Source organism: Pseudorca crassidens, chromosome 20 (assembly GCF_039906515.1).
Source record: "Pseudorca crassidens isolate mPseCra1 chromosome 20, mPseCra1.hap1, whole genome shotgun sequence".
In the NCBI taxonomy this organism is placed as follows: Eukaryota; Metazoa; Chordata; class Mammalia; order Artiodactyla; family Delphinidae; genus Pseudorca; species Pseudorca crassidens.
This window is the reverse complement of record NC_090315.1, coordinates 16098376-16124620: the sequence shown is the minus strand read 5'-3', so window position 1 is coordinate 16124620 and position 26245 is coordinate 16098376. Positions and strand designations below refer to the sequence as shown.

The 26245-nt window shown below is 41.6% G+C and overlaps 1 protein-coding gene across 5 annotated transcripts; it reads right to left on the bottom strand.

The window, feature by feature from the left end:
• On the bottom strand, positions 1 to 26162 carry ZNF793 (zinc finger protein 793). Of its 5 annotated transcripts, none has more exons than XM_067720272.1 (7): positions 25606 to 26162; positions 24132 to 24273; positions 18305 to 18426; positions 13583 to 13628; positions 6759 to 6885; positions 6143 to 6238; positions 1 to 2949 (listed from the first exon to the last, which is right to left on the bottom strand). In XM_067720272.1, the coding sequence occupies exons 4-7, from the start codon at positions 13595 to 13597 to the stop codon at positions 1967 to 1969; spliced, it is 1221 nt and encodes a 406-aa protein (XP_067576373.1). In that variant the 5' UTR covers positions 13598 to 13628; positions 18305 to 18426; positions 24132 to 24273; positions 25606 to 26162; the 3' UTR covers positions 1 to 1966. The 5 variants fall into 5 exon arrangements, with proteins under 5 accessions (XP_067576373.1, XP_067576371.1, XP_067576370.1 ...); XM_067720270.1 differs by having other exon boundaries at positions 6759 to 6888; positions 25516 to 26158; XM_067720269.1 differs by having other exon boundaries at positions 6759 to 6888; positions 25533 to 26158.
• Between the last annotated feature and the right edge of the window lie 83 nt (positions 26163 to 26245).

Here is a 26245-nt window from a genome sequence, read left to right as displayed (position 1 = left end):
TGTATTTCAAAACACTCTTCCCCCCTTTATTTTGTTTTTCAAATTACAAAAGTAATATATGTTTGTTAACAAGTAAAACAATACAAAGATATATAAATTTAAAAACTACTTACATTTCCATTCCCCACCAGGGTAACCAATGTTAATATCTTGTTTTATATCTGTCCCTCCACACTTTTCTCTTTGTTCATATAAACACACACATGCATAAATACACATATACGTGTTTTAATTAAAAAAATAGATTCATATACATTATTCTGAAATTTTCTCTTTTCACTTAACAATATACCACAAATATCTCCACAAATTAGTAGAGTTCTAGCTTCCCCCTCAAATTTCTTAATCACATATTTGACATATCATACTTGGTTCAGTTATTTACATAATTTTTCTTTGGGGCTTTCATTTTCCTTCTCTTGACTACCCCATTATCCACCTGCATCACCCACCTTCCCCGAACCCAATGTATACTCTTCTATATTTTTCTCCATGCATATAAAATCTTACACAAACATATATGATACATGTTTATCACTCATAAGCACCTAGAAGCATTTTGTAACTGATTTACAAAAACAGAGTCATTTTACACACTTCTACCTTGCTTTTCTCTCTCAAGGAAACATTGTGGAATTCCATTCAGGTCCACTAGCATAGTTTTAACTTGTTCACCTTAATGGCTATATAAACATCCTATGGAATGGATATACTATAGTTCCTTCCCTCTTCCAATTTCCCTGCTGATGGACATCTATTTTGATTCTAGTGTTTTTTGCCACTAGGAACAATTCACAATAAATGTACATGTCCCTTATGTATTGGGGTTTTACTTCTAAGAGAAGATTGCACAAAGTGGCATAAGTATTTTAAGTTATAATAGATGTCAGATTGCTTTTCAAAAGAGCTGTAACAATTTATGTTTCTACCAGCAGTGTCTTAAGAACACCTTTTGGCCTGACAGCAAAAAGCATTCCTGCTCTTTTTCGTCAGCTTGATTGCATACTGTTATCTCATTATAACTTTAATCTGCATTCTCCAACAACTACTGAGGCTAATCATTTTTTTGATAAGCCCATGAGCCACTTGGATTTGCTCTTCTCTCAACTGTCTATTCATTCTTTGCCATGTTTTGCTATCAGGTTATTTTTTTCCTGTCAGTATGAAGACCACTCTTTCTCTGACTGGCTCTGCAAATATTTCCCCCCAAATCATTGTTTATTGACTGTTGATGGCATCTTTTGCCATGCAAAAGATTGCACTTTTTATGTAGTCAAATATTTATTTTTTAACAGCTTTTGAGTGTCCTGGGTTGGTAAAGTTAATCTCCCCCAATTCCTAGATTGTACATGTAGTCTCCTTTCATTTTCTTTCAAGAATTTTATTGTTATTTAAAAACTTTAAATCTTAAGTCCGCCTCCAATTTTTTTTTTTGTATGGTTTGTGCTGTTGGTTCAACTTTACTTTCTTCCTGATTAAAAAGCCAGTTGTGCTAGAAAAGGTGGAGAAAATGTGCTGGTTTAAAATGTTAAAGCTTTTTAAAAAAATAGTTGGCCATATTATTATTATTGTTTTTTGCATTGTTAGACACCAAAAGACAATGGTGATATTTAGAGTGAAAAAGTTTGGTGAATGGCATTCTACATATGTGCTTGATATTCACAATTTATTAAATTCACATTTATATTTCTAAAATATAAATACTGCTTATTATGTGGCTCACTGTGGGACATACCATAATATACCTCTAATTTTCTTCACATATATTTTGTATTCTGTTATCATGTTAACTTTCATAAGCCAGAATGAACAGGTTTATGTTTTATAAAATATTTTCTATAATCTTTAGTATAAAATTTTCTGTCACAATTGGAGCATGACTTGCCTTATGATAAATGGTTATTAGGTCAATGAGGTTTCTCCTAAGGATGAATTCCTCCACATATAATGAAATAGGATATCTTGCTCAAGGTTTTTCTACAATTTTTAGGTTTTCATTCCTATAAGTATTCTTCCTAGCATGAACTTTCTGATGTCTGCTGAGGTTTGGCTTCTGGTAGAAAGCTTTGCCACATTCGTTGCATCCATAGGGTTTTTCTCCAGTATGAGTTCTCCAATGTTTATTGAGGCATGACTTTTGACTGAAGGATTTTCCACATTCTCTGCAACGATAGGGTCTTTCTCCTGTGTGTATTTTTTGATGTACATTGAGGTATGACTTCTCACCAAATGACTTCCCACATTCATTGCACACAAAGGGTCTCTCTCCTGTATGTGTCCTCTGATGTTCTCTGCGGTGTGACTTCTGGGTGAAGGCTTTCCCACAAAAAAAACACTCAAAGGGTCTTATCCCAGTGTGTATTCTCTGATGTTTAATGAGGGTTGACTTATGTGAAAAGGCTTTTCCACAGTCAGTGCATCCATACGGCTTCTCCCCAGTGTGACTTCTTTGATGCCTAATGAATTCAGACTTGTAGCAGAAGGCTTTCCCACACTCAGTACAGACATGGGGTTTCTCTGTAGGTGGAACCCTCTTCCGTTTGTACACAAGAGAATTGGTTACTGCTGGTTTATACATAAGTGCTGGGTTATGGCTGAAAGCTTTCTCACAGTGACTGCATTCCCAGAATTTTTCTCCATTAGGTCTTCTATCATGCTTTGTATGTTGTAATAATTTCCCATATCCATAGCACTCATCTTGCTTTTTTGAATAGTTTCTCTTAAAACCATTCAAGTCTAAATTATGGTTCACACTCTTTCCACAAGAGTCCCAGTTATTAGGGTTTTGAATTGAAGGAAAAAGATCAGTGCTCAGATGTGATATTTTCCCAAACTTATTACATTCATGGCTTCTTTCCTTGGGCAACGTTTTCTTGCTGATGAATGTACCTTGCCTCAAAAGCATGTCTTGCCGTCTTTTCTTCTGGACGTTACCTTGCCAAATGTTTTCTGGAGAAAGTACAGCAAACCTTTCCTTATGAATCTGTTATTATGACCTGGAATAAAACTATTTGAGAAATGCCCTAAAAGTTTAAAGGGTGCACAGTATATGAATAGAGAGCATGAATCATAACTAAAGGTACCAATACGAGTATAGAAGATTCAGAAACTGGCACAAATGTAATGAAACATGTCATAGATGATAGAGAGAAATAATTTTGAAGATGAGAAGATATTATAGAGCAGTGGTTGACAAACATGTTCTTAAAGGACCAGCGACTAGTTTAGGCTTTGTGGGATATATGGTCTCGGTCACAATTACTTAACTCTTGCATTGTATGGTGAGAACACAGCCAGTATGTAAATGTAAGGATGGTGCAGCTGTGTTCCAATAAAAGTTTATGCACAAAATTAGGTGGCTGACCTATAGGCCAAAGTTTGCTGATCCCTGTTACAGAGGAAAGGGGTTTAAATGTCATAAAGCACCTTGTTACCCAATGCATGGTTCTCAATGGTCAGCATCACCCTCATCTGGGAACTGATATGTAGGCAGATATGCAGAATCTTGGGCCCCACCCCCAAACCTACAGAATCAGAATCTGTATTTTAACAAGTTGCCCAGATGCTTCGTTATCATACTAAGAGTTTGACAAGCACTGTTACAGCAGTCAGAGAGTTTATGTTGAGCTAGTTAGTAATAATATAAATGGCAAGGGCTCTAAGATGAACTAGATAAAAGAAGGAATCAATGAAGCTAACTAGAATTTAAAGTAGGAGCTCTTAACTTGGTATATAGAAATCTGTTCTAACTACAACTGAGCATTTCCTTTGATTATGAATGTGAACAACAAAACATTAGTATTAGCTCCTGTAACTGTCCTAGTTTGTGAATAAGGTATTTTCATGTCACACTATAGTTGTCACAGATTTCTCAAAATATGTTTACAATCATCTCTACTTTGAGATCATGACAATTATTTGACCTGACGGGAGATCTCATAATTTAATATATAAATAAGGAAGTATATCTACTATTATCATTAATATCACTAACATCATTAGTGTTTTGATATTGCATTTTCTAACTTTATTTTAGTAATTACTGTATTTTAGTAATTTGTATCTCATGTAATCTTATGGGTTTTATTATTTTTTAATATGTAAAAAAGGGGTCTATTAGGCTTCACCAGAATGGTTAAGAGTTCCATGGCACAAAAATGATTAAGAACCCCTAACTTAAAGACATTCAGGCATGAGGTAATTTGGGTCCAATTTTAGGAGATGTCAGTGGGAAATGAAAAGTAGACAGGAAGATTTAAAGTAATTTCTCAAAGGAAAACCAACAAAACTAGCACATAAGCATAGAACAATTAGGGTGACAGAGACAGAAGCTTCAAAATGAGCTCATGGTAGCAAAACTCTGGAATGAAAAGTAAGGTGAGGTATATATATGCATGCACTTGTGTGCATGTGGGGTGGAGGGGAGGTAGCAAGCAAAAAAGAGGATGACTTCAGTTCTTGCTCGACAAAAAACAGGAATAAGTGGACATAACTGTGGAGATGATCCAGACTGGTAAAATGGGGGGTAGGGGATCCTAGGTGGTACAAGGCGGACAAAAGGTGGCAAAATGTCAAAGAGGCCGGTTGTGAGCATCATATGGTCTCAGAACGGATGACTTCTTTAGGGAGTTACACCATTGAGAAGAGAATCAAGTTTGGAAAACAGAAAATGCAGTAGTCCCTTGGAAGGAAAAGGCTGGGCTGCAGCCAGGGAAATAGAGGATACAGAGAACTTAGAAAGGAGGGCTGACTGGATACTATTTTTTGGCAGTTATTATATAAAATTCTTGAAAGAGGGAAAAGAAAAGCAGTTGATAGCCAGGTTACAATGGTTTCAGGAAGGTTGACGAGCAGTTTCATGAAGCAAAATTCACCTCAGAGGGCATCAGAGTGTGATGGTTAAGAATACTGGTTCTAGGGACTTCCCTGTCAGTCCAGTGGTTAAGACTCTGCATTTCCACTGCAGGGGGAGCGGGTTCGATCCCTGGTCGGGGAACTAAGATCCCACATGCCGCGCGGCATGGCTAAAAAATTACAAAAAAAGAATACTGGTTCTAGAGCCTGACCACCTGGGTTCAAATCCCCATTTGGTCCCTTACTTTGTTATATGTTCTTAGACAAGTTTCTTAACCTTTCTGTGATTGTTTGCTCATTTGTAAATGGGGGAATAAAGGCTGGTAATAAACACCTCACAGGTATTGTAAGGGTTGAATGAGTTGATATATGTAAAGGACTGAGAACAGACCTGGCACAAAGTGAGCACACACTGAGTGTTGGCCAGAAATTCTAATGCTATTGCTGCTACTACTACAACCAGTGAAAGCTGGATGGTGGTAATCTCAAAGACATTATTTTGGGGAGAAGCATGAAATGACTTGAATGTTTTGGGGGTTTATATAATATTTAATTCAATCATGTGATTATAACACTAAGTACAAATGGCATAAAGAGATCCAGGAACAGATGGCACTGACTCTTCTTGCTAAACTCATAACTCTATTGGAGAAGCAGAAGTCCAGAGGCATTCTGAAGAGTAGGTTACCAACACTCAGGATACCACAGATTATTGTTGAGATATTTTATAGAGCTGACGGGAGAGGGGCAGTTATTCTGAAAATTAAATAGAAGTGGTTAAGACAGACCAAACTCAGGCGTCTCCTTCACTACCCAACTGTCCCTGTTCACTTCCTGGAATTCACTGCTTCCTCGTCTGTGACTTAGGAAATTAAGCGACTCAGGGATAACTTAAGGGATTAAGGAAAGGATAGGAAGTGAGACTCTGAGTATGGCAGGCAGGTCTGGGGCATTTTACCCAAAAACTGTTAGAATAGAGAATAGGAAGGAATCGGCAAGAACAAGAGAATCACAGAAGCTTATTTGTAAGAATGCCTGAATGTGAAAGAGAAAGTGTACTGATAACTTCAAGAGAGAGGCCAAGGATTCTGGAGAAAAGGAGATGGAGCAAGCACACAGGGAGGTGGGATGTATGGAGGCTGAAGGGTCACCAAGAAGGCTGAAGCTCTCAGAGAAATGTCTCCAGCGGCTTTCAAAGCTCTAAGGCTTTTAAAAGCTGGACCCTGAACAAAATCCCAAAGGTGCCAGCCTCCCTTAGTATGTCTTTTGCTGGATTTATCATACTTACCCCGACAGTGGCAGCCCGAGCATGATGCCTCACAAATCCATGGTGCTTCTTCCTGCTCCAGCCTGAGGATCACATATGGTTTGGTGCCTTCATAACCTGTTCCAGGGAAATGATCCAGGCCTTAGACTGAGCTCCTTGGTCTTCTCAGGCAGCATTAAAGGCTACACAACAGACACTGTACTTGGGAGGAGACTGTACACACACTTTGTCCAGAACTCAAAAGGAAGCAGTAATCCAGGACCACTGAAACTCAAGCCAAGCTCACTGAAGCACACAGTATAAGGGTTAGGAATACACACTGTGCAGCCAGACTGCTGGGGTTCAAATCCTGCTCTGGCTCTGCTATGTACTTCATGGGTGACACTGGGCAAGTTACTTCACCTTCTCTGCCTCAGTTCCCAAATGTGTAAAATAGTGGTACTAACAGTACCTACCTCATAAGGCTCTTATGAGGATTACATGAGCTAATATTTTAAAAGTGGCTAAAACAGTGTCTGAGACATAGAAAGTATTTGGTACTTCAGAGGTTCTAGGTACTTCAGTTACTTTTAGCAACTGAAAAAGGAAAGGTGGTCATTCAAGCATAATCTAGATTGTGTGGCAGAGCTGTTCTTACCCACTGAGACGAGGTTGCTGTAGGTCTCCAGCATCACATCCCGGTATAGGGCCCTCTGAGCAGGATTCAGCCTATGCCACTCCTCTTGAGTGAAGCCCACGACCACATCCTTGAATGACACAGGTCTCTGCTGAAGATGAAATGACATTGAGTCATGTGGGGAAAGTGTAGGCAGAGGTGGATGGTTCTGACTTTTTATAATGTTCATAGGTCAGAGCTTATTATGATCATTTATCTAGGATGCCTTTTATATTCCTGGCTTTGGACTATATATGATGGGATTGGAAGCCACTGTCATTTATATTTGGGTCAACACATATTGACTGAAGACTGTGTCTGACCCAGTCCTGGTTGCTGGGGACACAGTCATGGGTGGCACCTGACCTCAAGGAGCTCACAGCCTGGCAGGGAGAGCAATATGTAAGGCCCTCAGGGTGAAAGGGCAAGAGCTGTGACAGCAGGACATCTGGGCTATGGCACACAGAGAAGTGAATGGTCCACTAAAATTATCAGGGTCTAGTTAGGCTTCAGAGCTAAGGGATATGTGCAGCTGAATCTTCTCTGCAGAGATGGAAAAACTGCCTTCCTTGCAGAGGGAGCAGCACGAACAAAGGCACGGGGGCCAAACAGTGATTTTAAGGATGGCAAATCACTAGTTACAGGAGAGAGTACAGAGGCCTGTGAGTGATGAAATGATGGACTTTAAGACAATGAGAAATCTATCAAGGGAGTGGGGTGTGTAGAAAGCACACTCTAGAAGGCATGTGGTGAGCTTCTTACATTCCGTGTCAAGCTGTACAATGGTAACTCTAAGCAGACTGTGAAAAGTTAAGGAGGGACATTGCTCCCTAGAGTAATCACTAAACTCAGTGCAAAGAGGTGTACTGAAGTAAATAAAATTCTAAAAACTATTCAGTTAATCCGCACAAAAATACACATACAAGAGAAAAGAAACAAAGCAAAAGCAGATGGGACAAATAGAAAACTAAATGCTAAAAAGATATAGATCCAATCCTACCAATAATTACATTAAACTATATTAAATTATAAGGTTATTTAATACATGATTAAACACTCCAAAAAGGCAGAGATTGTTAGACTGGATAAAAAAGTAATACTGCCGGGCTTCCCTGGTGGCGCAGTGGTTGAGAGTCCGCCTGCCGATGCAGGGGACACGGGTTCGAGCCCTGGTCTGGGAAGATCCCACATACCGTGGAACGGCTGGGCCCGTGAACCATAGCCGCTGAGCCTGCACGTCCGGAGCCTGTGCTCCGCAACGGGAGAGGCCACAGCAGTGAGAAGCCCACGTACTGCAAAACAAAAAAAAGTAATACTGCCTACAAGAGATACAGAACTCACAGATAGTTTGAAAGTGAATGGATGGAAAGAGAAATGTGGTGGGTGACCTGGAGCGAGAAGAAAGGAAAGACTCTGTACTAACCTAGGTGGAAGATGATGCTCACAAGTAAGACGGAAACAGTGAGATAGAGAAGGACCAACGTAAAGAAGAGCAGAACCTGTACCTTAACTGGTTGTGGAGTGTGAAGAAGGCGTAAGGGTAACACCCTTACCTTTGTGGTATCTCAAAGGCAACTGGGTGACACTGGTCACCAATCTCAATTGCAGCTGAGAAAAACTGCAAAAGTAAAGAGGACATGGTGTGTTGGGGACACAAAGGGGGAGACACTCGGCAGGCAGCAGGATGGACATGAGTCACGTCAGGAACAAGAACAGGAACGGAGCTAAAGCTGTGTGAGCCATCAGCACAGAAGTGGTAGCTAAAGTTGTCACACAGTGTGGTCTCTCTCAGCAAGGAGACAGGATGAGCAGATACTCAGGCCAGAGCCCCAAGAGACACTAAAACACAAGAGGCCAATGGCAGAAGAGTCCAGCTGGAGACCCAGAGGAGGAAGTTTGGAAAGGAGGCTCCACAGCCTGGCAAGCCTCAGATTACACTGTCTGGGCAGTCAGTCCTCTGGTTTAGGGCACAGAGAACAAATTCTCCGAAGAGCCCAGTGCCCTGGAACCAGATAGCTGCTGAAAGACCCACAGGTACTAACCTAAGAAGGCATCTGTGATATTGTGATATATTAAGAAATATATATATTAAGAAATATATATATATTTATATATATATATATATATATATATATATATACACAAAATATATATATTAGGGCTTCCCTGGTGGCGCAGTAGTTAAGAATCCGCCTGCCAACAATGCAGGGGACACAGGTTTGAGCCCTGGTCCGGGAAGATCCCACGTCGCGGAGCAACTAAGCCTATGCACCACAACTACTGCGCCTGTGATCTAGAGCCCATGAGCCACAACTACTGAGCCTACGTGGCACAACTACTGAAGCCCCCGTGCTCTAGAGCCCGTGCTCCGCAAGAGAAGCCACCACAATGAGAAGCCTGTGCACCGCAACGAAGAGTAGCCCCCGCTGGCCGCAACTAGAGAAAAGCCCGTGCGCAGCAATGAAGACCCAACTCAGCCAAAAATAATAAATAAATAAAGATATATATATATATATATATATTTGATCTTCTTGCCTGATTCCTGGCGCAGAGCTTCTTAAACCTTTGTAACTTACAGAGCGACAGAAGTAATAATAGGAGTGTCTTTTATTAGTAGTAACAAGCCCGTGTCAATCATCTCAGAGTTTATACTAATGCTATAACTCTTTGAGGATGGGGGCTGGTTGCCAGAGGAACCACCCAGGTATTAGATGGTTGGAACCTGTAGCCATACACCGCCCAATCTCTGGGGAGGGGAGAGGGATTTGAGATTGAGCTAATCACCAAAGGCCAATAATTTAATCAATTTTGCCTAAATAATGGAATCTCCATAAAAACCCTGGAGAGCTTCCAGGTTCGTGAACACAGCCAGGAGGGTGTGCACCCCAAACTCCATGGGGACAGAAGCTCCTGTGTTCAGGCCCCTTCTGTACCTTACCCTACGTACCTCTTTATCTGGTTGTTCATTTGTATCCTCTATAATATCCTTTATAATAAACCTATAATAGTAAGTAAAGTGTTTCCCTGAGTTCTGTGAGTTATAGCAAATTATCAAAACTGAGGAGGGGTCATGTGAACCCCCAATTTATAGCTGGCTACTCAGAAGTTCAGGTGACCACCTGGGTTATCAAATAGGCATCTGAAGTGGGAGGCAGTCTTGTAAGACTGACCCCCTAACTTGTATGGTCTGCATAGAATTGGAGAATTGTTTGGTGTGGGGAAAAAACTTCTACTCCTGTAAGTAAACACTTTTTTCTTTAGTACCTAAGATATTATCTTCAAGTGACTGTATAGTAGAGAATTTAACCTTGCCCAAGGAGAGGTCTGACCTTTGCCCTCAGTTCCTAGAAGTTAATCTTTAAGCCCCTGTAACATCCTCCTAGGTAAGAGTGTCTCTGTTTACCTGGGGGCCTTGGGCCACACCAGATAGTCTAACAACATGATTTTGGGGGGAAGCTTTGGCTCACAGACATCAATCAGCTCAACCTCCAGAGGGGCTGGAAACTGAAGTCAGCAGTCAGTCATGTCTAGTTTACCAACCCCCAAAGGAAACTCTGGACACCAAGGCTTAGGTGAGCTTCCCTGGTTGGCAATACTCTGTATTGTCACACATGGTTGCTGAGAGAATTTTGCACTGTCCACACTCACTGGGAGAGGACACATGGAAGTCCTGTGTGTGGAGCTCTCCTGGACTCTGCCCCAAGTGTCTCTTTTCTCGGCTGATTCTAATCCATATACGTTTGCTGTAATGAACCCTAACTGTGAATATAACATTCTGTGAGTCTTCCTAGCGAATTATCAAACCCGAGGGTCTTGGGAACCTCTAAACTTACAGTTGCTGTCAGAAGTGAGGGTGGTTTTGTGGACTGCTGTCCACTGCTTTACAGTCACTGACAGACGCAAGAGGCAATGGAGCAGATCAGTTAAAAGTATGAACTTTGGGGCAGGACTGCTCGAGTTCAAATACAGGCTCAGCCACTAAATGAGCGACCCTGGGAAAGCTCTTTAACCTCTCTGTGCCTCAGTTTTCTCATCTGTTAAATGGAGATAATAACAGTGTGTGTCTCTTAGTTATTATATTATGAGGTTTAAATGAGTTAACATGTGTAAAGCCTTTATAAACTTTGCCTGGCATATGGCAGCACAATATAAAAGTACCTATTTTAAGTAGAAAAAGATTGTAAATCATTATTTAAAAATCTGTTAAGAATGGGAAAACAATTCTAAAGGACAGAAAAAAAGGTGGGGAGGGGCACCCAGGACCTGTGCCTGGGTGTCAGTGGGGTGGAGAGCCCTAGTGCACCGCACAGTGCCAGTGGCACTGGCCCACTATCTCTGGGAGTGGCCGGAGAGAAGAAGCATTGATAGGGCCCCACAGAGGTGAAAGGGCTGAGAGCAGCCACTCTCCACTCTCAGGAGGCTGTAGGTTTCCTTGAAGAATGCTGGGTCCTAAGGTGGTGAGACAGGAAGGGGGCAGGGCACAACCTTTAAAAGAATGACAGCTATTGAGGACACGACATAAACTGGTTAGAACCAACTAGGTCCAAGATGGTGGATGACTGACTTCCACTAGACCTTGAGCCTCAGTATACCTTATTGTAATACATCAGCAAGCTAAATGACACACCCATAGGTGCCATAACAGTTCCAAGGTGGACCATAAAAGGCCAAAAAGTGAGTGGTGGCCCAATTCCTGGTAATCTCTGCCCCTCCCCTAAAATAGTTGGAATAATCTGCCCACTTACTAGCCTATGAGATTACTCACCCCTATAAAAACTGACAGTCCCCGTGCATACCCTGGCGCTTCTCGCCTTCTGAGATGGCCCACACTCTGTCTGTGGAGTGTGTTTTTCCCTGAATAAACCTCCTTTCAATTTACTGTGGCTTGCTCTTGAATTCTTTCCTGCGTGAAGCCAAGAACCCACACTTGACAGCCATCCCAGGGACTCACCTGAGACCTGGGATGTGACCACCCTCTCGTACCCCACTCTTTTTTCCTGCAACAGTAGCACTTGAGTAGTGGCCCAGGCAGATGGATCTGAAGGCAGGACCAAAACTAGGGTGGAGGCCATGGAAGCTGGCACGTGAGACCCGAAGACCCACACAAAGGAGGTACCAACTAGACTCCCTCTCTGATGCCAGAACAACGTACTGTGGTAGTGCATGAGCAGCAGTCAGGCTTCATCACAGAGCACAGGACCTGGCTCAGTGACAGGTTCTGGGCAGTATTTCCCAAAAAGAGCTAATTGGAATGGGATGGGATTGGGTGGAGTGGGATAGAATAGGATGAAACAGAATGGGAGGGAATAGAACAGAGCAAAGCAGAAAAGACGTAATCCTGCACCTAAAAGGCCATGTCTTTTTCACCAAACACAGGGATGAAGAGGAGAGAGATGGAAGAAACACTGAGGCTGTAAAATCAGCAAGACTTGGTGACTGAGTGTGAGAGGTGGAAGGTGGGGAGAAGTCAAGGGAAAATCTCAGGGTCTTGGCTTGCCTGGTGGGATGGTACCATCTCCTGAGATGAGAAACAGGAAAGAGGAGACAGAAATCAAGAGTTCAACTTTGTACACATTAAATCTGAAGTGCTCTGGGGCAGCCAGGTGCAGATGTTGGGCAAAGGGGTCTGAAGCTCTCAGAGGAGGCCTCAGCTTAGGTATGGATGTGGGAGTCACTTGCAGACGCACCAGCATCAACCTAAGAGTGGACGAAACCACCCCCAGAGGCCCCAGAGAAGGTTCAAACCCACAGGAACATCAATGTCTAAGACACTTCTTAAAAAAGAAGTGCCCTGGAAAGCTAGTTTTCTCTTGGAAATAACAATACACTTCTTCCTTATGGCCAATGCAAGTCATGGGCTGTGTTTGCCTTTTTGCTGGGCTACCAGGAAGTCCACAGTTGACTCTCACTGGACTCTCCCCTTGTACATCTGTATTCCAACAAAGAATGTTCCTTGCATCATTGCTTAAAATATCAAATTTGGAAACTACCGGAATGTCCATAATATGGGGGATGGGTTAAGTATTCCATGCATATGATGGAGCATTATGTACATTATTTAAAAAAAAAAGGCATGGTTCTTAGTACTAATATGGTACAATCTCTAGGATATTTTAATTGGGAAAAAAGGGTAGAGTAGTATGTATAATAAGTATCTGGCCATTGTGTCTATGTGTATAGAGAGGCTGTGGTATTCCACCCAAATCTCCCTGCAGTACCGAGGTACTTCTCCCAGCTGCTAGGAGATGGCTGGCTGTTGCCGGCGTGAAACCTTTAGAGAATTTCCCTTGGCCAAAGGAAGCAACCCCACCCAAGTTTATGTCCCCTCCCTGGGGCAGCCTACAACCAATGACTGGTTGATTTCAGAATACAAAGGCCTCCTTGCCTCCATTCAGGACAACATTGAGGACCATCCCAGCTCCAGAGCATCTTATAAGATCAGTTGATGCCTCTGTTCAACAACTCCCTCTGTCCACCTTGCTTCCTTCACTGACTTACAGGTGTTCCAAGAGCCTCCCTAGTAAACCTCCTGTGTGCAAATTTCCATCCCCAAGTTTGTTTTCCTGAGAACCCAGCCTATGACAAGGCATATGTGGTTGAAATGCATATATTTTTTTCTAGAACAGTTTCCCCAAGAAGGGAAAGTAGGCTCATTTTGTTTGTTTTTTGGTCACGCCGTGTGGCAGGTGGGATCTTAGTTCCCTGACCAGGGATCGAACCCACACCCCCTGCATTGGAAGCATGGAGTCTTAACCACTGGACCACCAAGGAAGCCCCGGAAGTTGGCTCGTTAATGTCACACTTACCTGGTACTCGATCATTTTCTGTTGTTCTTGGAAAAAGATCTGCGGCCTGTGAAGACAGAGATGGCGGGGTGGGGAGGAGGATGGAGAATGAGAACAGAGCTGTGAGGGACCAGACTTGTTTTAGAACTTGCAAATTCCCTGTAAATCTTGGACAAAAACCCATGCTTTAGATCACTGGGGTAGAAGAAAAAAATGTTGCCATTCAATTCAGAATGTGGATGCACAGAGGAGACTTACCAGGAAACGAAAGTTGCTACCAAGTAAGAACTGAAAGTTATTAAAAAACAAAATCCTTAAAACTTAAATAACTGGCCCCAAGTATATTCTGGAAAAGGGGCTTCTATATCTGTAATGAAAATATTACAAAAAAACTCAAAGAGAAGTAAAATAACTGTGTAACATTAATAAAACTAATGGTTACTTAAAGTATGGTACAAATAATTACTGAAAGGCTAAACCTTGTTATTCACCCAGCAGTTTATTAAGTATTGTCATTAAAAAACAATTTTTTTTCGGCCGCATTGTGCAGCTTGCCGGACCTTAGTTCTCTGACCAGGGATTGAACCTGGGCCACTGCAGTGAAAGCGCTGAGTCCTAACCACTGGACCCCAGGGAATTCCCTAAAAAATAATTTTTAACAGATGAGAACAAACATCCACCGTATTAGGAAATATGGAACTAAATTTGTACCAAACATTGATTAAGAACGTTTTAAGTTTTTCACTCACAGTAGTGAGAAACCTTATAAATAGGCCTGAATATACTTTGCCAATAATCCACAGCCTGGAATTGAAAATCCACATCCAGAAGCAACAAGAGCTCTCACACATGACTGAGGGGACTGTAATTTGGTTCAACCATTTTGGAAAACCATTTGGCCATATCTACTGAAGCTGAACACAGTTCCATTCCTGGATATATACTAGAGAAATACTAGAGAAATACATGAATATTGTTCAACTAAGACTTGTATTAATGTAAGAATGTTCATAGCAGCTTTGATCATAGTGAGTCAAAACTAGAAACTGCCCAGGAGAACGAGATAAATTGTGATGCATCCATACAATGAAATACTATTCAATAATAAAAAGGAATGAACTGCTGACACCCATGCAACATAAATCTCACAGGCATTATGCCAAATGAAAGATGTCAAACATAGGAGAGAATATACTGTATAATTCCATTTCTGGAAAGTTCCAGAATGGGTAAGACGAATAATATGGCGACAGAGTCAGAATGGGGGAAAGGAATGAGTCCCTGAGATGGGGCAGAAAGGAGCCTTCTAAGGTAGGTCAGCAAACTTTTCATTTAAAGGACCAGACAGTAAATATTTTAGGCTTTGGGGGTCATATGGAGTTTTCCACAACTACTCAATTCTGCTGTTGTAGCACGAAAGCAGCCGTAGACAATAATATGTAAATGAATGAGTGTGGCTGTATTCCAATAAAACTAATTACAAACACAGATGGCAGGCCATATTTGGCTAGTGGGCTAGAGTTTGCCAACCCCAGCTCTAAGGTGATGGAAATGTTGATCTAAGTGGTGGTTAAATGAGTGTGTATATGTATTTTAAAAATTCATCAAGTTGTATATTTATGATTTGTACATTTTGCTCTATGTATTTTATACCTCAGTAAAAGAGAAAAGGAAAAGAAAGGCAAAAAGCAAAAGGCAAGGCTCAGATGAAATAAGTTTTACATCCACCAGAACTGATTCACGCCTTTGAGGGCAGGAAAACCATCCCACCATTGTGGGGCTACAAGGGTTTGTCTCCTGATTGGCATTCTTGAGTTGTGGCCCTGATGGCTGACAACTCCAACTTTGTCAACCCCACAGCTGATTCCCCCCAGATCCAGGCTTTGCCCACTGAGAAACAGTCTAGGGACAACCTTTAAAACAGAGCAACTAGTATCTCTCCTTTGCAAAAAGAAGAGACTAATTTTCCTACAGGACAGAGAAGAGCTTTTCCTGAGTATAGTGACATTCACACCATTTGACTATCCTGATGTTCTCTCCTGTAAAAACACGTCTAGCAAATTACTGTCCTGAGGGTTCTTTACATAATCATGAATAATCCCTCCAGCACTAATCAGTGACTGCCCTATTCTTACAGTTGGTCAATTCTGAGATCAAAGAAAATTAACCAGAGGAGACTGAGAAGAACTGGTCACGGCTGGAAGAACAGACTTTATTTAATTTTATACTTTTATGTGTCAAGTAAGCCTGAGAATTTAAAAATGATTTATTCCAAATGTCACATAAGTATAAAAGGACTTCAGTGTCCCTAAATATTAAGCTTGCCCACATGGTGAGCTTAGCACTGAAGGTGAAATTCCTATAATATTATCATCCTTGAACTGAGATAATACTTGTCCTAATTGGACAAGTGAAGGTAAACTTTCTTGGTAAAATAGCCTAGGCATGCCAAATGTTAATAATACAGAGGGTTCATTGGGTCAAACTACCTCAGGATGAAGACTGAGGCCTCAAGGTCACCTAAGGTCCAGACCTACTAAATTATTCAAAAGCTAGGAAGAATTTTATACAATATCTTAATAATGTTGGTAAAAATTGTTGTTTGCTTTACTTATATATTCCAATAGTGTTGAAGAGGAACTGTTCAAGTTGTTACTAAGAAAAAATAAAGATTCTCTGAGAGGAGGAAATTCTAGAAGCCCTTCTGAACCTCTGAAAGAATGTGAATAAAATTATGAGTTTCTCCTTTTAAGGAAAGTGAACAGCTTCCAATTAGTTTAGTGATTGGCAGAAGGCACTAGTTTTAAGGGAAAAAATTGTTTCCAAATGAGTACATTTTCCTTGCTTTGTTTTACAGAAGTTCTTTCTCATGAACTACTGACATATCATCTTTTGAAAAAGAGAATAATTCTAAAGTGCAGGAAATATTCTCTATCATGATCTGGGTGGTGGGTACCTGAGGGTACATATATGGAAAAATTCCTAACACTACAGTGCTAAGTGAGTTAATGTTTTACTTTTCTCTTCATGGACAATAAATATCATTTATTTAATGGACAATAAACATCCATTAAATGCACTGAAATACTGTACAGGTCATAAAGCATAAGTCATAAAGCATGGTTAGTGTGAAAGTGGCATTTAACTATCGTATCAGCAGCGGAAGAGACTGAGCAATGAGCTTACTGTGTCTTAAAAAAATGTTTTTTCTTTACTGAGGTATAATTTACACATAATAAATGAACCCATTCTAACTGTACAGTTCGATAAGTTTTGACAAATTATTCACTCATGTAATCACCACACAATCAGGATATGGAACATTTCCATCACCCAGAAAGCTCCCTTATATGTCTTTTGTTAAGGAACATCCTGTTCACAAGATATAACAAATCTGTCTCAACGGTATTAAGATGAACTATTTAGATTCCTGTCTCTTCTACAGAAGAAATAAAAAGTGATTTTCTTGAATGTTAAATACAGATACTTCTTTGCTTAAATAATATATTAATCAAGTTATAGCTGTAAGTCAAAAAAGCAGTTAAAAAACAAGGTATGATCAATTTGTTTCAATATCATTTATATGAAGTTCAGAAACAGGCAACCCTGACCTAAGTGATGGCTTTGGGCAGGCACTGCTTCGGAGAAGTGGGGAAGCCTTTGAGGAGCTGGAAATATTCTCTATCATGATCTGGGCTGTGAGTACATGAAGGTGCATATATGGAAAAATTCATAAAGCTACATGTTATTCTCTATGTAAGTTACATCTCAAGTTTTAAAAAACAAAAAAACCCCACAATCCTGTTATTTAAGAAATATATATGTAGAAAAACTTTTGGTATGAAATACAGTAAAATATTATCAGTGGCTCGATTTGGGTGGCAGATGTTTCTTACTCTAATCTGTAACTGTAACACATATGCATTTCATTGTTTACATATTTCATTCATTTTCCCACTGCCTTTTTTCATTATGAGGGAAGTCACAGGAGGGTTTGAAAAGGGGACGGGGTTCTCTGAGAGAACTGAACTGTCCATTAGGAATTGAGCTGGCAGGAAAGGCCTGGGGCAGTTAATCCAGCTTTGGGCCACTACACTCCCTCCCTCACCTGCCTGGACTTGGCTACTCAGCCTCAGCCTGGTCTCCATGGCTATGCAGCTAAGAGTCCAGACAGGGCCAGAAAAAATAGGGGAGTGGGTTGGCCACATGCCACACTACAAGATGGCAGAATGCACTGGGCTGGACCAATGTCCCCTTCCCCTGAGAGAACATGCCTATCACATGAGAGAACATGGCCTTCCCTGCCTCTCCTTTCACTTCTGCCTGTCTCTCTGAATCTTTGGGCCAACCCTTCTCCCACCATGTAGCCATGGAGGGTCCCTAGAAGGAGAGACAACAGTTTGAGTCTTGCTAAACTTCTGGCTCAGGGATGATGATATTTCCTGTTATGTAGGAATCTTTGCTCTCGCAAGAGGTCTGGATCCTAGGTGACTCCTTCAGAAGGGGATTTTTGTCCCAAATTCCCATCTCCTGGACGAGAGAGTCTTTTACCTGGTCTGCTAGGCTCTCACAGCTCTATTTCTCAACAGTAACTCATCCTCTGGGACTTCCCTGGGGTTCCAGTGGTTAAGACTCCATACTTCCAATGCAGGGGGCAAGGGTTCAATCCCTGGTCGGGGAACTAAGATCCTGCATGTCTGTGGCGTGGCAAATAATAAATATTTTTAAAAAACAGTAACTCACCCTCAGCTGCAGCTGCTGACAGGGCTTTCTGTAGACGTGTCCAAGGTCCTGTGGGCCCCACGGAGAGCCCTGCTGTCCAGCGAGGTGGTGGGACCCAAAGGTGTACAGGGCACTCAGGAAACCTGAAGATAAGCAGAGCCCATGGTAAGAGTCATCAAACAGACCCTCCCCAAATACTTTCTGAGGCCTAAGAGGAAGAAGCCTGCAGAAGACTGGGCAGTAGACATATCTGAATGATGGCTGTGCTCCGGGTTTGGGGCAGGGGGAACTTCTGGAAAGAACTTGAGCCTGAGAGTTACTCAGACAGAAGTCTGAAGCCAGTGATTCCTTTAACTGACTGAAGGGATCTAGTCCAGACAGTTCACTTCACTGGGCCTCATTTTCCTCATCTGTGAAAACAGGAATGATAAATGGTAATTTTAAAAAGCCCATCCTTAGGGGCTTTCCAAAAGTTACCTCCTTTAACAAAACCCATGGGAGTTCCCTGGTGGCCTAGTGGTTAGGATTCCGGGCTTTCACAGCTGAGGGTGCGGATTCAATCCCTGGCCAGGGAACTGAGAAAAAAAACAAAACCAAACCCAGGAGTTTCTAGATTTTTTGATGATGGCCATTCTGATCGGTGTGAGATGATATGATTCCTTCCACTTTTCATATATATCTTCTAACTTCTTTGATTAAACATTTAATCAAGACAGAAAATAAAACCACAGAAAACTACCCACAGTTTGGTATAACTCAATTGAAGAAACTATCCCACATAATCTCATCTGACCTTTTCCACCATGAGTTTTTAAAAATACAATATGATATACTGTCACAGAATCAACAAAACCATGACTTGGGTTTTACAATATGTATGGATCATTTCATCAGGTTTTGACAGTTCTGCTACATTTCTGACAGTCCGTTTCTTTCCTTCTCTAGCTCCCAAATCCCTCATTGTGACAGCACTTTAGAAATCTATCTGGCCAGAGTGGGACCCTAGAGGTTTCCTGTCTATGTGGGTTATTTGTCACATGATCTGACAACTCTTTCTCTGTAAACTAGTCAATCTCCCAAGATGCTTTCTCTGAGATTTAGAAGGTTTGAGCTCTGGCTCATGATCTAACTCAACAGTGTAAACAGCTTGTAAGTTTCTAATGTGTAGCTCCTGTTTTATATGTATCTAGGATGCACTATTATATTTATACTGAGGGGGATACTGGGGGATAAGGGAAAGCTCCAACTAATCAATATAAGGGAACGACACAATTAGAAAATCATCGTTTGGCAACCATAACAGTCGTGATTGACTCAGGCAACAATCATTAAAGGATAATATTAACACTAGTGAATGAAAGTTTGAGGTTATTTACATGGTCTCAAAACATGCCCCCATAAGATACTTATTAACATAACTTTATGGTAGACAACCCACTATTAAGGTTACAGTGGATAACCTTAACCAAATGATCAAAGTTAACATTACCAGCAATATGACAAACCAACATCATGCATCTCCTGATATGGGACATTGAGGACACACCACAACTCCAACTAGCAATCAGAAATGTACATATTTCATAAGGAAAATCAGAAAAACTCGATTGAAGGACATCCTATAAAAATAACTAGCTTGTACTCCTCAAAACATCAAGGTCAAAAGAGGCAAAAAGTGACTGAGAAAATATTCCCAATTAAAGGACTCTAAAGAGACATGACAACTAAATGCAACATGTAATCCTGGATTAGATTCCTGGACCAGAAAAACATAATTGTTATAAAGGACATTATTGGGACAGTTAAAGAAATCTAAATAAGGTCTGTGGATGAGACATCTGTAAACAAAAAATGTTGCTCACCATTCCAGTTCTACAAGTATCAAGTCATTAGCCACTGTGGGTGCCTACTGACAGTGTGCCCTGAGGGAAATTGAGAATGGAAAAGACAGGAGGCACTCTGTGCTTTGGATAGAAGGGCACCTAGATAGTTAAGATGCATATCTAAGGAAGAATTTCAATCACCCCAAATTCTTCCATACACAGAAAAGCACTAAAATCATTAACTTGAGATGTCTATTCTTTGTGACTAGCAATAATCTTTTTATGCTTGACTACATGTATTTCCCAGTCAAAAAAAATCATATACATACTGGCTTCTCCCCTGCCTCTTCGTAGCAATTCCTCAGAGCTGAGAAGTTGTCTCCTGGGCTATAGTTCTCAGTAAGACACTGAATAAAACTCAACTCACAGCTCTTATGTTGTGTGTTTTGTTTTTGATTTTTTTTTCACTTGATGCTACTATGATAACAATAATAATACTGTTTCAAATGGGACCTAATGAAACTTAAAAGCTTTTGCACAGCAAGGGAAACCATAAACAAGAAGACAAGACAGGGGGCTTCCCTGGTAGCACAGTGGTTGGGAGTCTGCCTGCCGATGCAGGGGACACGGGTTCATGCCCCGGTCCGGGAAGATTCCACATACCACAGAGCGGCTAGGGCCGTGAGCCATGGCCGCTGGGCCTGCGCATCTGGAGCCTGTGCTCTGCAACGGAAGAAACCACAGCAGTGAGAGGCCTGCGTACCGCAAAAAAATAAAAAAATAAAAAAAAAAGAAGAAAAGACAACCCTCAGAAAGGGAGAAAATATTTGCAAATGAAGCAACTGACAAAGGATTAATCTCCAAAATGTACAAGCAGCTCATGCAGCTCAATATCACAAAAACAAACAACCCAATCCAAAAATGGGCAGAAGACCTAAATAGACATTTCTCCAAAGAAGACATACAGATGGCCAACAAATGCATGAAAAGATGTTCAATATCACTAATCATTAGAGAAATGCAAATCAAAACCACAACAAGGTATCAGAATGGCCATCAGCAAAAAATCTACAAACGATAAATGCTGGAGAGGGTGTGGAGAAAAGGGGACCCTCCTGTACTGTTGGTGGGAATGTAAACTGGTATAGCCACTATGGAGAACAGTATGGAGGTTCCTTAAAAAACTAAAAACAGAACGACCACATGACCCAGCAATCCCACTACTGGGCATACACCCTGAGAAAACCATAATTCAAAAAGAGACATGTACCACAATGTTCACTGCAGCACTATTTATAATAGCCAGGACATGGAAGCAACCTAAATGTCCGTCAACAGATGACTGGATAAAGACAATGTGGTACATATATACAATGGAATATTACTCAGCCATAAAAAGGAACGAAATCAAGTTATTTGGAGTGAGGTGGATGGACCTAGAATCTGTCATACAGAGTGAAGTAAGTCAGAAACAAATACCGTATGCTAACGCATATATATGGAATTTAAAAAAGCAGGACTGATGAACCTAGTGGCAGGGCAGGAATAAAGACGCAGACGTAGAGAACAGACTTGAGGGCACAGAGGGGGAAGGGGAAGTTGGGATGAAGTAAGAGAGTAGCATTGATGTATATACACAATCAAATGTAAAATGGATGGCTAGTGGGAAGCTGCTGCATAGCACAGGGAGATCAGCTCAGTGCTTTGTGACCACCTAGAGGGGTGGGATAGGGAGGGTGGGAGGGAGGCTTGAGAGGGAGGGGATATGGGGATATTTGTATACATATACCTGGTTCACTTTGTTGTACGGCAGAAACTAACACAACATTGTAAAGCATTTATACTCCAATAAAGATGTGAAAAAAAAATTTTAAATAATAATAGTGTTGCAATGTTAACGTCCCTGCTTTTGATAATTATGTTGTGGTCACATAAGAAAATGTTCTTGTACTCAGGAAATTCACATTAGGCGTAAAAAGGGCTATCATGTCTACAACTTACTGTCAAATGGAGGCAGGCAACCACATGGAGGCTTTTTTTTTTTTTTGGCCATGCCCCGCTGCTTGCAGTATCTTAGTTTCCTGACCAGGGATCAAACCCGGGCCACGGCAGTGAAAGTGCCGAGTCCTATCCACTGAACCGCCAGGGAATTCCCTGCAGGCTCTTTTTCAAGCTGCCTTATTCAGTCTCTGCAGCCAATGGTCAGTCTCCAAAGGCTAAGAGATTTTGACCAGGGGGCTCTGAGGTCCCCCTCCAAATTACCTACAAAGAAGAATCAGCCTTAACTTGTTAACTTCATTAACAGGATCCTGACTCCAAATTCACCCCAAACTGCAGGGTTCACTTAAATGTTTATGTTTTTGGATTCCAGAGGGAATAACAGAAAACAGGCAATCTCAAATGGCCAAGCCAGGGCTACAGAACAGAATTTTGTCCTGGTGTGTCTGGTTTCAGAATTTCAGACAAAACTTCCACATTGTATGAATGTTTTGGCTTCAGATTACTTCTATGATTCCATTTAAGTAAAGTTCAAAAACAGGCAAAATTAATCCATTGAATTAGACCCAGGGGCAGCAGTGGGTATTGACTGATAAGAAAGGCTTCGGCATGCTAGAAATGATGTATATCGTGATCTACGTTGTGTTTACACAGTTCTCTGCAATGTAAAAATTCACTGAGCTGTAGCCTTAACATAAGAACATTTGACTGTCTGTGTATCTGTGTCCAGATCTGGAAGCGATCTGGAAAAATGTTTCTTGCATAAATAAAATGAAACAATCTGTATTCAAACTTAAAAAAATGTTTCACATAGAGCCACATACTGCCACCCCATCAGGTATAGATATTCCATTTAATTAGAGTTCAAGAACAGACAAAATTAATCTGTAATGTTAGAATTAGGAGAATGGTTCCCCGTGGCAGGGTAGTAACTGGGAGGGGGTATCATGAGAATTTCAGGGTGCTAGAACATTGTTTTGTGATCTGAACACCCAGGGGTGTTCTCTTTGTGACAATTCATTGAGCTGTATGTATATTTTTCTATGCATTTTATATCTCAATAAAAGATTTATGTTAAAAACTTAAAAAAGAAAAAGTATTTGCTCCCACACCTGGCACTGAGCACAGTGTAGGTGATGAAGGAAAAGAGCTACAAGAAAAAGAAAATGCCCTAACTCCTTACCCTTGCATATGTGGTCTGTATCTTTGATTCTGTGGAAGGAAAAATCAGAGACTGTCTGCTCTAAAAATGAAAGCTTGACATGTATGGCTTCTGAAAGATGTTACCTGCCTTACTCTCAACTTCCTTTGCTCCTTAAGGTGATATACTCATTGTGTTTTGTCTAAAGACTACATAAGGATTGAACGTAATATTTATAAAAACAATTAAAATACTGTTTCAGCATTTCACCCTTTTATTAAGCTAATGGTCAAAATCATATTTGCATTTCATTTGTAATTTTGTCTCAGTCCATCTTAATCACCATTAGTTTGACTTTAATTTCAGTGAAGAACAGTTTCTAAAAGTAGCTTTAACTTTTGTTTTTGCGCTTGTTATTGTGGTTTTACGTTTATTGAATTGTTCTACCAGGATTTTATATGGCACAGATTCACAGAGGTCAAACGTACCATGCCTAAAAAACACAGAACGAAGCAAAAAAATTCTTAGAACACAGTAACTTCTAGATCCAGTTTCTTTTCCTTCCATAATTCATCTTTTTTTCCCCAGCCTTATAGAGATATAATTGACATATAACACTCTGTAAGTTTAAGGTGTACAATGCCCTGATATGATACATGTATACATTGCAAAATGATTACCACAACAGGGTTAGTTAACATCTCCATCATCTCACATAATAACTTTTTTTTTCTTTCTGTGTGTGTGTGTGTGTCTGTGTGTGTGTGTGTGTGTTTGTGTGTGGTGGGAACACTATTTTTAAGTTATGCCTAGATAAAAGTATTTTCCGAATGCTCTCAAGGTTTGCCCCTTCAGCAAAATCTTTTACATCAGTTTAGATACTTACTCAGTAAACCCTTCGTTTTCTAACCACAGGCAAAGTTACATCCATCCTAGCTGCCATGGAGTCAGAATAGATTTCCAGAAACCAGGCTGACTCTTGGGATGCTGTCACAGATGGACATGTCATTACATTTTCCAGAAAGAACCTTAAAGGAAATATTAGGAGAAATATGCATTTTTAACAAGATGTTACTTTAGAGAATTCTAACACTTGATCCTTTCAAAGCACTTTCATTCATGTGGGGAACAGTAAAAAAGGGAGAAGAAGGTTTCTTTTTTTTTTTTTTTGGTTGCTCCCCGCGGCTTGCAGGATCTTAGTTCTCCGACCAGGGATTGAACCTGGGCCCTCAGTAGTGAAAGCACACAGTCCTAACCACTGGACCGCCAGGGAATTCCCAGAGAGGGAGGTTTCAAAAAGAGTTTTGAAGTGGGCTTTCACCCTAACGAACTGAACGGAACTGGTTGCTCATCAGCTGGGGCATGTCACATGGGTGAAGTGTGTTCCCACTTGTGCAGGGTTGCAGTCTCAAATCCTTGACTCTCTCATCCCCAACGTCTGCATTTTGCAAGCCTCAACATCAACCCCCATTAAGCCTCCTAATCACAGACACACGCGGTGTCTCCAATCTATTAATTCCCAGAGGTCCTTGTAGTCACAGATATCCCGGAATGCCAAACTTGACCATCAAAGGCCACTTAGTCAGTGACTACAAAACTCACTGATCCATTCTGATTGCCGAACAGTGAAACAGTGGATTACACAGATCCCTGATGGCGAACCCACACTGACCTCCAATGCTATCCCAAAGACTGGGGATCAATCGCGGACTCCCACTGTCCTACCTCCCCCCACAATTACTAACAGTCCCAATCACTGACACCTCCCCCCCACATTGATCCCTCTATTCCCCATTCCCTGATATACAAAAGTCCAGTCACTGATGCCCTCAGATACCCCCATCGATGATCTAAAGGAAATCTTCATCACTGATGGCCTAAAGATTTCTGCAAACACTGATCCTCACTGACCACCCTCAGAACTGAACCCCGAAGTTCCCACAATCACCAGTTCCAGGTACCCAAACAGAACTTAGAACCTCCAATCACTGACCCCTCAGGCTTCTGATCACTGAGCCCTAACGCCGTTCAAATCAGTGTTTTCGAAGAAACCCACTTGGCCTCAGACCCTTGAAGACCACCATAAACTGACCCCCACGCACTCTCTCAATCAAGAATCCTCGTTTATTGCTTCCCATATACTCCCAATCCATCTTCTTCACAGACTCTGACACTGACTCACACAAACCCGCCACCCCAGATTCCCTCCCCCAAGAGGCTCGGACGCCCAATCACTTAACCCTTCAGTACCCTCAGTCTCTGAGCCTTACGGGTTCCCATGACTGACCCAGTTGGGCCACCGTAGCCGTCTGGTCGCCCTCCTACACAGGTCCTGAATTTGGACTGTTTCTCACACTGACCTTTCCCATTTTCCCCGCATCCGCGCCCATAACCTGAAACTACCGCACCACGCCGCCTCTCCGCGGTATGAGCATTTCCCATCCGGAGTGGCCGTGCGCAGACTCAGTCGCAACTTTGAGGCTGTCGGCCGCCACCTGGCAACCTTCCAGAGAACAGGATTCTGGGTTTCTGAATTTTTATGGCAGGTATGATGGCCGCGCCTGCTTGACAACCTCTTGCTGGGGCCGGCCATGTTTAAATCTGTGCCGTACGGCGAATGACTAGGCCATTTGTTAGACGATTAGGCTATTTTAGGGCGGGGAGAGGCAAGTGTTCCGGGGTCCCTAAACACAGACGTCACTGCTGCTTTTAGCGTCTCAGAAGCCCAAACCTCCTGAGACCACTATAGAGGCTCCCTGACCTGGAAATTGAGTTTTCTTTGTCTCCAGCTGCGCAGGCAGTGAGGTAAGATGGCCGCGTCCGTTTATAGCGCTTTTTACGTGCAATGGGCGCGGCCATCTCTCAGGAGGAACGTCTGTAAAGCTAGGTGACACTTTTTCTGTGCTAGCTCTAGGATTTGGAGAACAGCGAAGAAGAGAGGCTCTTCTGTTGGGGAGGCTGAGGCCCCCGCGATACTTTACGGAGGGGGCGGAGCTGCAA